Source organism: Lynx rufus, unplaced genomic scaffold (assembly GCF_022079265.1).
Source record: "Lynx rufus isolate CCGP_SWC_20201006 ecotype Redwood Valley unplaced genomic scaffold, mLynRuf1.p SCAF_8, whole genome shotgun sequence".
NCBI classification, from domain to species: Eukaryota; Metazoa; Chordata; class Mammalia; order Carnivora; family Felidae; genus Lynx; species Lynx rufus.
Window position 1 is genome coordinate 84252207 of NW_025814896.1, and position 12315 is coordinate 84264521.

General features: G+C 40.8%; 1 protein-coding gene across 4 annotated transcripts in view; it reads left to right on the forward strand.

Annotated features, from left to right (window-relative positions):
- MEIS1 (Meis homeobox 1) overlaps positions 1 to 12315 on the forward strand; it is a 137321-nt gene that overhangs the window by 19024 nt on the left and 105982 nt on the right. For 3 of the 4 annotated variants that reach the window (XM_047068786.1, XM_047068788.1, XM_047068787.1), the window contains exon 7: positions 10135 to 10246. The exons of the other annotated variant lie outside the window; for it this stretch is intronic. In XM_047068786.1, the coding sequence (XP_046924742.1) occupies positions 10135 to 10246 (112 nt within the window). The remainder of the gene's footprint in view (positions 1 to 10134; positions 10247 to 12315) is intronic. 4 annotated transcript variants of the gene reach the window in all.

Below are 12315 nucleotides of genomic sequence, written 5' to 3' on the forward strand. Positions count from 1 at the left end.
GTTAGAAGGGGACACTCTTATTCTGATTTCATCATGGTGTAAAAAGAGCCTGGGCACTCAGATGTGTTGCTGAGATAGTGAGGTGAATCACTGCAGATTCCCTTTCACGTTCAACTTCAAGTAACAGTCACATGCAGATCTGGTGCTAAGTACTTTTCTCCACATTTCTGAGTGCAAATGCTTCATGGCTAGGGGCCAGTTGCTTACTAGGTCTCATTATCTACTTGTGCTAAGGATACAATGTTTTCTGCATTATCAGGATGTTCTTTTTGCTAGGATGGTTGCCTAGAAAATTTTTGGTTTGAAGTTGTTTTATATAAGACGCTTGAATTTATTTTATCTTAATTTGTTTGCAGGACAAGGAGCATTGAATAACTGAGTTACAAATGTAAAATAAAACATTGGGAGGCAAGCAATCTTATAAAAGGGATTTTATAACATCGGGTATACTGGCATAAAATTTATAGTTTCTTCTGTCACTCCTAAATAGAGATGATAGAAAATAATCTAAATTTCAGCTGAAAGCTTTCAGAAGATAAATAGGGAGTATACTTTGTAATATTTACATACAAATATTTGGAGATACAGTGGTGCCAGTTGAGTTAGAGTGTTTGTTTGTTTGTTTGTTTAGGTATTTTAATTCTAAATTACAGTTTACAGGTATGATTTCAGGAGAAGTATACAGAATAATTAAAATCATTTAATATAAGGGTTTACTTTTATTAATTGCATGCCAGCCAAAATACAATGGCACAGGAAAAGGAAAGATTATTGAAATATTAATAAGTATTTTTACTAAGATTTCTAGTGTAATAAGGCTTTATTGTCTCTTCCGTTCATGACATTTTTCTCTGCAACAAACTGCTTAGTAGAATTTGAACGTTCAGTGCACCCAAATAATTTCTAAATTACTCATCTGCTTTCCAGTTTTGAGATTTTGGTAAAACTTCTCATGATCCCTTGTTGGCAGTTTCCCTTTGGTTGTAATTATTCTTTTCCCATGTAGTTTTAAAAAAATGTTTATTTATTTTTTGAGAGAGAGAGCTCGAGAGCAAGCCAGGGAGGGGCAGAGAGAGTGAGGGAGACAGAGTCCCAAGCAGGCTCTGCACTGTCAGCACAGAGCCCGATGTGGGGCTCGAACTCACAAACCGTGAGATCACGACCTGAGCTGAAACCAAGAGTCAGACGCTTAACCGACTGAGCCACCCAGGTGCCCCTTCCCATGTAATTTTACCTGCCCCATGTAAGAATCTATATTGTCTTCCGAGCCCACAGTGGGGTCACTGTGAAATGGTGCTAGCCTTGGTCCTCAATGTAGAAAAATTGGGCAAAAGGTATCAGCACTGTGTGTGGATTTCTTGAGGAAAGTTTTTGGAATATTTTGCGTGGTGTTTTACATCTGCAGACTTTTTCCTCAGCCTTGTCGATTCATTTTTAATGTCGTGGATGAATTAATTCAACTCTGCAGATTAGTAACGACCTGAGAGTGTCAGAGTTGAGTCCTAAAAGCTTTCAGGCTTCTTAAGTAAAATCTTAAGGAGTACCAGGAAAGTGATCCATCGTGCTGGACCTGGCCTCCTAAGACCACTGCTGTGACACCTGCCATAGCAGCCTACCCTAGAGCCTGGGGAGGAGAGTGAGGCACGGACATTGGCAGGAGAGCAGGCAAAATATTTAAGGGCTCGTAGATTCTAAGGATGCATCTGGCTGCCAAACTGCTTTCAATTTCATTACAACATGATTAAAAACATTACAGTTAGTTTATTTCCACATCCTTTTGCCTTCTTCCTCATGCACACGGTGCGTGTATGTTGCTGTGTGTCCGTGAGTGTGCACTTGTGCGTCTCCCTGTGTCTGAACCTGAGGCTTCGGGGATTCCTGGAGCTCATACAGCCGCCTGATACAAAACTTTTCATTTAAAGATGAAATTACTCCTTGGAGAATTTTCACCAAAGGCAAAAAAGCACAAAAATTCTTCTCCTCCTCTCTACATGCCTCATTACACAGAGATAGAGGATTCAATGTTTGAAAAATTATCATTTTTGTAGGTTTTATTTGTGGTACGTGAGAACTGGGAAATCTGGAACTCAATTTAACAGATGCTGTCTCTGCTTCCACAAACTACCCACGACTACTATTGTACAATTATATATATATATATATATATAACTATATATATAAAGCAATTATATATTATATAATTATTATATATTATTATATATTATATTATTATATATATATATTATATATATATAAAGCAATATATTATATATATATATAAAGCAATATATTATTATTATATATATATATAAAGCAATACATCAGAATTGCCAAGTTTTAAGGTTTTAGAAATTTACCTTATTTGATGCTGAAGTAGACACCCTTATGCCATGTGTACTGGCTGGCTCCAACATGGTGAACACCATAACCAAGGGAAAATTGGAGGATCACCGAGATGTGTTTCTAGATGAAAGTTCACAGTGGCAACTATGGTGGGGCTGGAAGAGGAAGGGTAGCATCTTGGGGTGAGCTGCAGATTCTGAGTGGGGATGCTGGATTTCCATCGTCTCACCCCTAATTTACCATCTGCCCTGAGTCACCAAAATTACCTGCCGAGCGTCTGTTAGGTGAGGTAACAAGCACATTTTATCACGGCATTAAAAAGGGGCTCCACAGGAACCCTGGCAGGCCTACAGACTTGGCAGAGGAGAAGGAGTGGGGGCCGGGACAGGGAAGGAAATGAGAAAAAGGAGGGCTGCCGAAGGAAGAAGTGTGTCAGGAAGATAACTTTGTGGGGAATGGGCCTCCCCGCAGACGGTGTGGGCCACCCCGAGGGACACCTCAGGCCACCACCAGTCTTCACCCAGAACAATACTTGCCTCCCCGACTTTATCATCGTTCAGCAGGATGGAATGTGGACTTAGAGAAGATTCCACTTTCAGGCGATTCTCCAGCACAGTTTAACATGGTCCCTGAATCCGCAGCCTATGGGCACACTCGGCTATTAATCTGTGAGCTTCTGATATTTAAAAATATCTAAAAGCTTAAAGGGTAAGAGGACAGTTTCACTGTGTTAAAAACAAAACATACTGCCCAGACTTGTCACGGTTAAATGAATTTGCTTAATGATTTCCAGGGATTTTTTGGAAATCTGTGTAAAGGATTTTATACTTTTTTTCCAAATGACCTGAATTTGAAGTTGGATAGACATACCCTCAAGGGAGTATCCTTTGAGAAGAACTGGGTTTATCTAGGGCTCTAGCAAAGTGTAGGTGGTATTTGGTGGTTGAATGAGTTGAAGTTCATACTGTATGTTTGGGTTATCAAGCAGATGCAAATGGGACCCACCAAGATTTTTAAAATAAGGGCTTTAGCCTATTAGATTTTAAATAACTCAAAAATAAAGAAATCTCAGGATCTCCGAGTTCTCAACTTCAAGTACACATTGGTAAACATTTATCCCTTTTTATTTTTTTTCATGTTTATTTTTTTGTTTTTTTTGAAGGGGGAGGGGCAGAGAAAGAGGGAGAGAGGGAAGCCAGCACTGTCAGCACAGAGCCTGACATGGGGCTTGATCTCAGGGACCATGAGAAAGCTGAGCCAAAATCAAGAGTCAGACGCTTAACCAACTGAGCCACCCAGGCACCTTTTACAGCAGTACCTGGACCCCTTCTCTCCCCATCTCTCTGTGTATGGATGTCTCTGGTCTCCTCCTCTGTCTCTGGTTCCTCCAATGGCATCATTGATTGGGAGATGTATAAGGCATCATATCTGCTGAAGTTCTCTGCCTTGAAGCTTCCTGAGAGACACTGTTTAGACAGAAGTGAAAAGTCTAGGGGAGGGGACTAATTAGATGTGACCCCCCAGGCAGTGTGTGATGGTGGTGGTCAGTGACCCCTCCTGCCATGGCTCAAGGACAAGTGTAGATCTTTGAGTGTGAATGTCCGTATGGACCATGAAGGTGTGGGAACGTGAGCACGCATACACAGGAGCATCATGCACACTGGTGCCTTCCCCACTTGGACTGGTGACTCCCCTGGTCTGGAGGGACTGAATTGCTCACTTTTGGAGATGAGCCAGCTCTTTCAGGCCACTAGAGATCATTTGCTAAAGAGACCCTGGTGGTTTGAAAAAGTAAATGTACTTCCCAAAGAGAAAGCCGCCCGTGGATTGGTGCAGACCAACTTCACATTTTGAATCCTGTGATTATTTCTTCAATTTCTACATAGCTGCTAGCTGACCTCTTCAGAGTCAAGATCACTAGACTTTCATTTATCTACCTTTTTTGGATGGCACTGGTAAGGTAGAAATTTTGAAAACCAAAACCCCACTGTTTTTTTTTTTTTTTTTTGGTCTGATAAAGAAATGATTCTGACATCATACTGATGTGATAAACGACCAAGTGAGAAGATATGTCAAAGTGCTTTGTATACTGTAAAGTGATTTATAAATATTAGGCATCAAATTAAACTTGATAGGGTGGGGAGGAGCAACCCACCTGTAAAATCATGTTATTTGGAGGTGAAAATAAGATCAGTGTGCATTCCCGGAGCACACACCAGCTGGGAGATAGCCCAAGGCATATCGAACTATACACTAAGTCAGCTCAGGTTAACTATTCTCTCCAGAAGGTCTATAAACTGAATACACCTGTATGCAGATATTTCAGGTTTAACTAGGTCAATCTATGTTGTTACATTAAAATTTTTAGTAGCTATCATTTATTGAGTGCTTGCTGCATGCCTGGAAATATACATATGTTATGCTTATAGATGATTATTCTTTAATTGAAGTGGATTGACAATGGAGTATTTTTCCAATGTATGGATTAAGATATTAAGAGTTAGGGAGGTCGTGATTTGTCTAAGACCATGTAATTGGTGCAGCCAGATTTCAAACTGGGATATGGCTACCTTCAAATTTCCTTTATTTTGACTGTGTTCTACTGTCACTGAGTATTAACATATATTTTTTTTATGGTGGTGTGTGTTTGTGTGAATGCAAGTGTGTGAGATGTTTATAAATTGCACAAATATTTTTCAGATATTTTATGATCTTTCAGATAGAAGATCACAGTATCAGATGACAATTTAACACAGGGATCCTCTCTATATATAATCACTTAAGCTATTCATTTGTTCATATAGGAACATATTTGTGTTTAATGTGTTACACTTTCCTGGGATGGAGGGTATAAGGATGAATAAGCTATAGAGTAGGATTTCAAAACACTCATAGTATAGAATTCTACAGGTCATCACAAAACAGTACAAGGTTTGACATGACAGAGGTGTGCATGAGGTGCTCTACATGCTCGGGGGAGAGCAGCCTCACTCATCCTGGGGGAAGTTTGTGTGTGTGTGGTGTGTGTGTGTGTGTGTGTATCAGGGAAGGCTTTCTGGGGGAGGTAGTATCTGATCTGTAACTTAATTAGCAAGTAGGAGGTAATTAGGGGCTGGAGCCAGGCAGGAAGGAAGGATGAGGATTGGCTTAGAGGGACAAACAGAACATATCTGCCAGAAATCACATGCTTGAGCACAAGGAATAGGTTGAGGAATGGTCCTCAGTGGGTGGACTATGAGGGCTTACTATATGAGGCTAAGGATCTGAGACTGTGGTGTTCTGTAGGCAGTAGGGGGCCGTTCATTCATTCAACAAACATGTCCCCAAGTGTTGTGCACTGAGCTTGATAGACAGGATGCAATGGCGAGCAAAACTGACCAGTTCCTATCCTTATGGAGTTTATATTCTAGTGGAATCAAACTCTTAAATCTGGGAAGTGATTTGACTGAACTCTTTGAAGCTGGGAGGGCCTTAACAAGACCAGCAATCACTCAGGTGAAAAATAAGAGATTTATTTGTGAACTTTTTAGGGGTAAAAGTGAACAAGATATGAGGACTGATTGTACGGGAGGTAGAGAGGGGGGAGCGGAGGAGAGAGGTGTCATGGATGGTTCTCAGGTTTATACCATGGATGCATGGGGTTATACCTACTAGGATCAATAAAAGAAGAATGTGTAGGGTGTTGATGGGGAGATGAAGAGTTTAGCACTGGACTTGTTGAGTGAGGCGAACATCCTTTCATGGAGATGGTTTAGCAGGTAGTTGGGCATACAAGTCTAAAGACCAAAGAAGAGATCCAGAGACACAAATCTCATGGCATATGGGTGATAACTCAGATCACAGTAGTGAAAAGAACTGTTTAAGGAAAACATGGAAAGTGATGTGAGGAATGGATGTATGTCCAAAATTAAGGCATAGATGGAAAAAGAATGGAAAAGATGGAGAGAGGAAAAATTATCCCTGGATGGCTTTACTCAGGAGGAAGGATCGTTTGGGAAGTTGCAGCTCATTTGTTAGGATATTGGTAGAACAGTAAATAATGAATGATTCAGTTTAGTTCCCTAAGCCTTGACCAAGTGCTGAGCACACACCATACATTATGCTGAGCTGAGAAAGAACAAGATAGGAAAGATCCAGATATTATCTGTGCCCTAGAGGAGCCTGTGGTCAAGGAGGTCATTACCTCTGTTTGACCACAAAACACCTGTATAATTACCTCATAAATTAAAAAATGGCACTTGATGAACCTTCCTTATTATCGTTTAAAAACCCCTTATTTTCAAGCATTCTTGAGAAATGATAGAAGGCATGGGAGTGTTCAAACTGTTGCAGAGAGAAAACATCTCTGGGGAGAATCAAAGTGACTGCCCAGTGACTGCCTCCATTTATGACAAAAGAAATAATGTCTGAAGGACCATTGGCTCTCAATGTCGGGTTAAAGTGTTGACTCCATGATCTTGAAGGTCTTTCCAGCCCTGACTTTTCCATCTGGCCCTGTGAATGTCTCCTAGAGCACTGGTTCTCAGACTTTGAAAGAATCACATACCCCTTTGACAATCTGACGAAAAGTTATGGGCACTCTCCCCAGGGGTAAAAATGCAAGTATGTCCATAAACAAAATTATTGTTAAAACAAAACACCCCCGACCCCCGAAGTCTTTAGGAGGTCTCTGGACTTCGAGTTAGGACCTCTCGTCTTAATGGATTTCCAATAGGAGAGAACATATGCGTCGCTTGCTCTGAAATTATATACATTGAAGAAAAAAGCCTCCTTGGGACTTAATTTAGAACCATGACTCTGGTTTGCTATACATCTAACGCAATACATCATTGATTTTATTCTGTCAGTCTTACTTTACAAGTGGCCCCAAGCAACTCACAACTTCACAGATATATGTGCATAATTGTATGCACATATTTTATTTTAAAAATAATAATGATGCTGTTTGGTGTAACCACGTAGAGTCACAGAGATTCGTTATCGTAACTGAGTTTCTCGGGTAGATGGATTTTGGGGGAGTTTTTTCTGATTAGAGCTGTCTTACATATTTATGCCAGAGAGTTCATGAGCTATTTCTGATACCTAGACTTTAATCATGCTTAATGAACTGAACTAAACATAATTCTTGTTCTGTTTTGGTAACCTTGTGGATTTCTCCTAATGCTCAGTTTTGTGTGACTCCACCGTTCTTGAAATGCTAATACCCAAAATGCTAATTCAAGAGAGGACCACAAAAGTTAGATTTCATTTCAGAGAAGTGCACTCAGTGTTCACAGGCCTTTCTGGAAGAGGTGGAAAATATTGGCTCCTACCTTTGGTGAACACACAAATTTAAACATATAGGTTGCACGAAATTTGGATAAACCGAGGTGGAATCCAACATTTCTTGCATGAATGCCTGTATAATGTGGCGATAGCTGTGAGAAAAGAGGAGCCCGGCATCTAAGACCCAACACAATGAAAATGCAATGAATCGGAATGGCTCACAGATCATAGCGGAATCAGAATTTCCAGCAAGGAAAATCTTTTCATGGTGAATTAAGTGGTGGATGAAGAAAAATGGTGATGAAAAAAGGTAGGCACAGATCACAAACACTGGGCTCAGGGCTCACTGCTGAAGATTTAAGAACCTTAGCTAAAGCTATGCAGAATAGAATGTGGAAAATTGAATTTACTAAACAATTAAGCATTGAATTAATCTACATCCTGCACAGTAGAAAAGTGGGGGAGGGAGCAGAGCAGAGCCGAATAAATCAGTGGAGCTCATTAAAAGATAGTGAATATATCAGGTCTGTTGTAGCATAAAGGAGGACAGTTTCCTGTGTAACATGGAATAATTCTTGGGTTCTAAGTCACCTTTCTGGAATCCTAGTCTTAATCAGATTAACAAACATGCTTCTGATGAGGTTATTCTGTTGCTCTGTATTTTAGCTTGTTATCGGTGGCTTTTCTATTAATTACGAGTCAGATCACCAGTCAACAATAGTAGTGAGGGACAACATAAATAAAATGAGAGAGCCCAGGAGATGTCACTCGCAGGATCTCATGCATCCTGAAACTCCCACGGGTTCCTGCAGCCTCCCACATGCCTTGCCGGTCTTTTGTTCAATTACAGTTAATGCAATAGTTTGCCATTTTCTCCTTCTAATTATATTTTCAAGTGGGATTTGTAGCACATAGAAAAACATCCTTTTACATGTCGAGGCACCGGGGTTTTGTGCCTGGCATTGTCTGTCCCCTGGGTGCTGTACCATTCTTTCTGCAGAGCTCTGAATAAACAAGTCCCCCTTTTAGAGCTGCAGTTGTACAAACTGAAAATTTATGCATTAACTGTTTGCATTCTGAGCGTGCGTTCCAGATTACGTCTTCCAGCATGCATCTTCTGGCACGCTGCAGAATGTGTGTTTGTCCAAGGCACTTCTTTCACAGCACGCCTATCTTCCAGTCACTGAATCAGCAGATCAATTAGCACTGTTTTTGAGAATATGCATAATGGGCGAGTCAAACGCACAAGTGGTGAATCTCTCTGTGACTTTATTTAATTTGGGGGGCTGCGTTAACCTTCTGGCCAAGAGTATAGAGTAGGTGGTGGGCAAGCATCCTTTTCAGGAACAGGGACTCTTCCTTTCATTCTTATACAGTGTGCCTCTTAGATGGATCTCTCCTTTTCTCTCCGTGGGTGTCAGAAACATTTTGATCTCCTCAGCCTTTCTTATCTTCTCTGGGACATGAAAATACTTTTCAGGACGTAAGCAAAGGGCACTTTGATTTTGCGAGGCATATTTAAAGCGTTGGGAGGGTCAGTAAACTTTACCACCACCCAGTCATGAACCATGACATCCTGTGACTGAAATTATGTAGACATATTTTATACACAAGATCATCCTGCCTCTCCACTAATAATCTTGAAGACAAATATCACTTCCCAGCCAAGAACCAGCTTTCTTTTCTGCATTATTCCTACTGTGCAGGATGACCAGTGACTCATAAGGCTGTTTTTGAAAGCTAGCACTAAAAGCTAATTAAAATCTTTTCTGGTGATAAAGGGAGATTTGGGAGAAGTGTTGCCATGATTGTTTTCCCCAAGAATTTAATTTACTGCCAATTTTTCCTATCTGAACGTTACTTTCAAATGCACCCAGTGATAAGAAGCAACATCTGTTTTCCGTTCAATAGTACAAGAAGGCTCGGCATGGGGCTGAGTGTACACAGTCCGTGTGAATCTATTGTTATTCTCATTTCTTTTTTGTCCCCGTGCCTGGTCCATTTGCCGTGTACCATCCGGCAAACAGCTGACACATACTAGCTATTATGGACCCCGGCCTAATTGTAAGGTCTTAAAAGCTCTGCCATGTTTGGCTTCTAGGATGAATCAGGGGCCTCTATAAACCGCAGTGGTATAGACCACCGCTCTTATTTTGCATGTTCAGAGTAGTAGCAGACTGTTGTGCCAGAGGGTTTGTTGACGTTAAAAATGTAGTCAGAATCAAGTGGCATCATTTCTCCTCCCCCCTCCCCCCTTCTTTGCCTGGAATGTTTTTGTTTTCCTTGGTAATAAAACATACAGTTACAGAATAACTATCTGTAGATATTATTTTAGCTAGAAGCAGAAACTGGCAGATTTTCAATGTGCCAGTGCAGCTCCGGGCTGGCACCGTTTGTGAAGGGGAACGGGAAAGGTGACATGGCTGTCCATCCTGGCCTTCCATTGCATTGTCATTGTCCCACGGGAGCCCCCGGACCGGTGTTAACAGACCACTCTATTTGGATTTCTGATTTGTGCCCCCACAGCCCTCTTGGAACAGAGATCACGATGACACGGCATCCACTCGTTCAGGAGGAACCCCGGGCCCTTCCAGCGGTGGTCACACATCACACAGTGGGGATAACAGCAGTGAGCAAGGTAGGAGAGGTGATCTCACTCTCTTTTGCTACTTGTTTCATTTTTTAAGGGCTGAAAAACCAGAAATGTCTAGTTAGTGACTATTTATACAGGTTTTCTAGAACATAAACCCCTTACAGTATGAGAATCAGCTTAGCTTACTCTCCGGACCCTTTCTTCTTCTGTGCCATTCTAGCTGCCTAACTGTCTGTCATCTGGCCACCTTCATAAAACAGGGCCAGCGAGTTGACTGAGGGCAAGATTAGAGTAGATTAGAAGTTCGAATGTGCGTGAACAGTATGCCACTAATGCCCTGCTCTACAAGTAAGAAAAGTATTATGATTACTTGCCCTTTGAGGCTTTTCAAGAGATCGTGAAGAGACACCTTCCAAGATTCCAAGTTAACGATGTCTTCAGATGCTTAGAAGGCAGTGGGCCTTTTAGGGACTCATATTGGGCTTTCCCTCTCCACTGGGCTGAAGCCATTTTGCTGGATTTACTTATCCGAATCTCTTAAGTGCTTGGCTTCATTGCAAACTGACTACAGGGAATTAGGAAGAAATGAAAAGAAACCAGATCAATTTAGCTTGTATTGTTCCTTGAATGCACATACCTGTGTGTGTACTTGGGTGTCCATGGATGTGCACGTCTGACTGTGGCTAGTAGGAAATAAAGTTTAAACATAAAGTTAATCTTCAGCAAAAAGGTGACTGAGTGTTCAGATGTCTTTCTTGTACTGCCTTTGGTGAGATTGACTGCAGTGGAATTTTGTGTTCAATCAGTGCAACCAAAGCTTTAAAGAGTATTCTCCATCTGATTATAAAAAGACGGCTTTATTGAAGTTGACTCTGAGTCCACAGTAGAGGTGCCTACCTTAAAATCTGGTTTGGTGATCATGTTTCATTGGAGTGCCATTAGACAACAAAAGAATTTTGTTTTCTTACGTAATTGGACCGTACCAATTAGAACTGCAAAGTCTAAAATGAATTTGACATAATTCATTTGGAAACAACACCAAGAAAGTTCTTTTTTTTAAGGCACGTGTATGTTCTTTGGACTGGGAATAACTTCTACACATAGAATTTGAAGCGTTTGAAATACTTTATTGTTCAAAGAAAAATTGCTGACTTCACCATTTTACTATAAGACTAGTAAAAAGCGGAGCCGGAATAGTAAACTAGTTCAGAGCTGAGGCTGAAACAGGTAACCTCTGACCTCTGACTTTTACTGGAAGATGATATGCAGCATAAATCCATGGGGCCTTTTTTATTTCAAGTGTGTGTATGTACATGTTGTGTGTCGCTGCTCACAGCGCTATAGTTAAGGGATGGCGGCACCTTCAACAGAAAGCCCTATTTTCAACTCAGACCATGAGTATCAAAAAAGGTGACGATGGAATATAAATACTTTTTTCCTGTATTCCAAACTTGCTACGTGGGGTCGTAGCCTCTTGTTTTGTTTGTTTGTTTCATTTTCTTTTTCATTTCTTGCTTTTTAAAACACACACACACACACACACACACACACACACATATATCATCTAGGAAGAGGCAGGTAGCATAACTGTTGCTTTGAAGGCTTGCCAACTGCTGAAATGTACTTGAATTTAAAATGGTAGCATATATGTTTTCTTAAACATAATCTGATAAAAGGATTTTGAGAGGGCAAAGGCCCCAGCCCCGTTCTTCCCCTCTGACATGTCACAACAGGGAATTAGGAATTGTGCATGTTTCTTTTTCCTTCAGCAGGTGTTCTCCAAAGGCCAATTTAATAAGGAGTTTGATTGTAACCAGGAGACATCTCTCTTTCACATTACCTGAGTTGGCTACTTATGTCATTTCTCTTGATATTTTTTCACAGAAGTTCACCGCCTAATCTGTTTTTTTAAGAATTTTCATAGAAATGATCTCATTTGAATGAGCTCAGTTGAACCTTTCTAAAACAATCCTGGCCCCATTTGACAGATGAGGAAAATAAGGGACAGATGTAGTGAGCGATTTGTGGAGGTCCAGGTGCAGCGTCAGACCTAAACTTTCAGTCTCCTGATTATTTGTCTGAGATTCTTCTCATCATGCCCTCTTTCCTGGCTC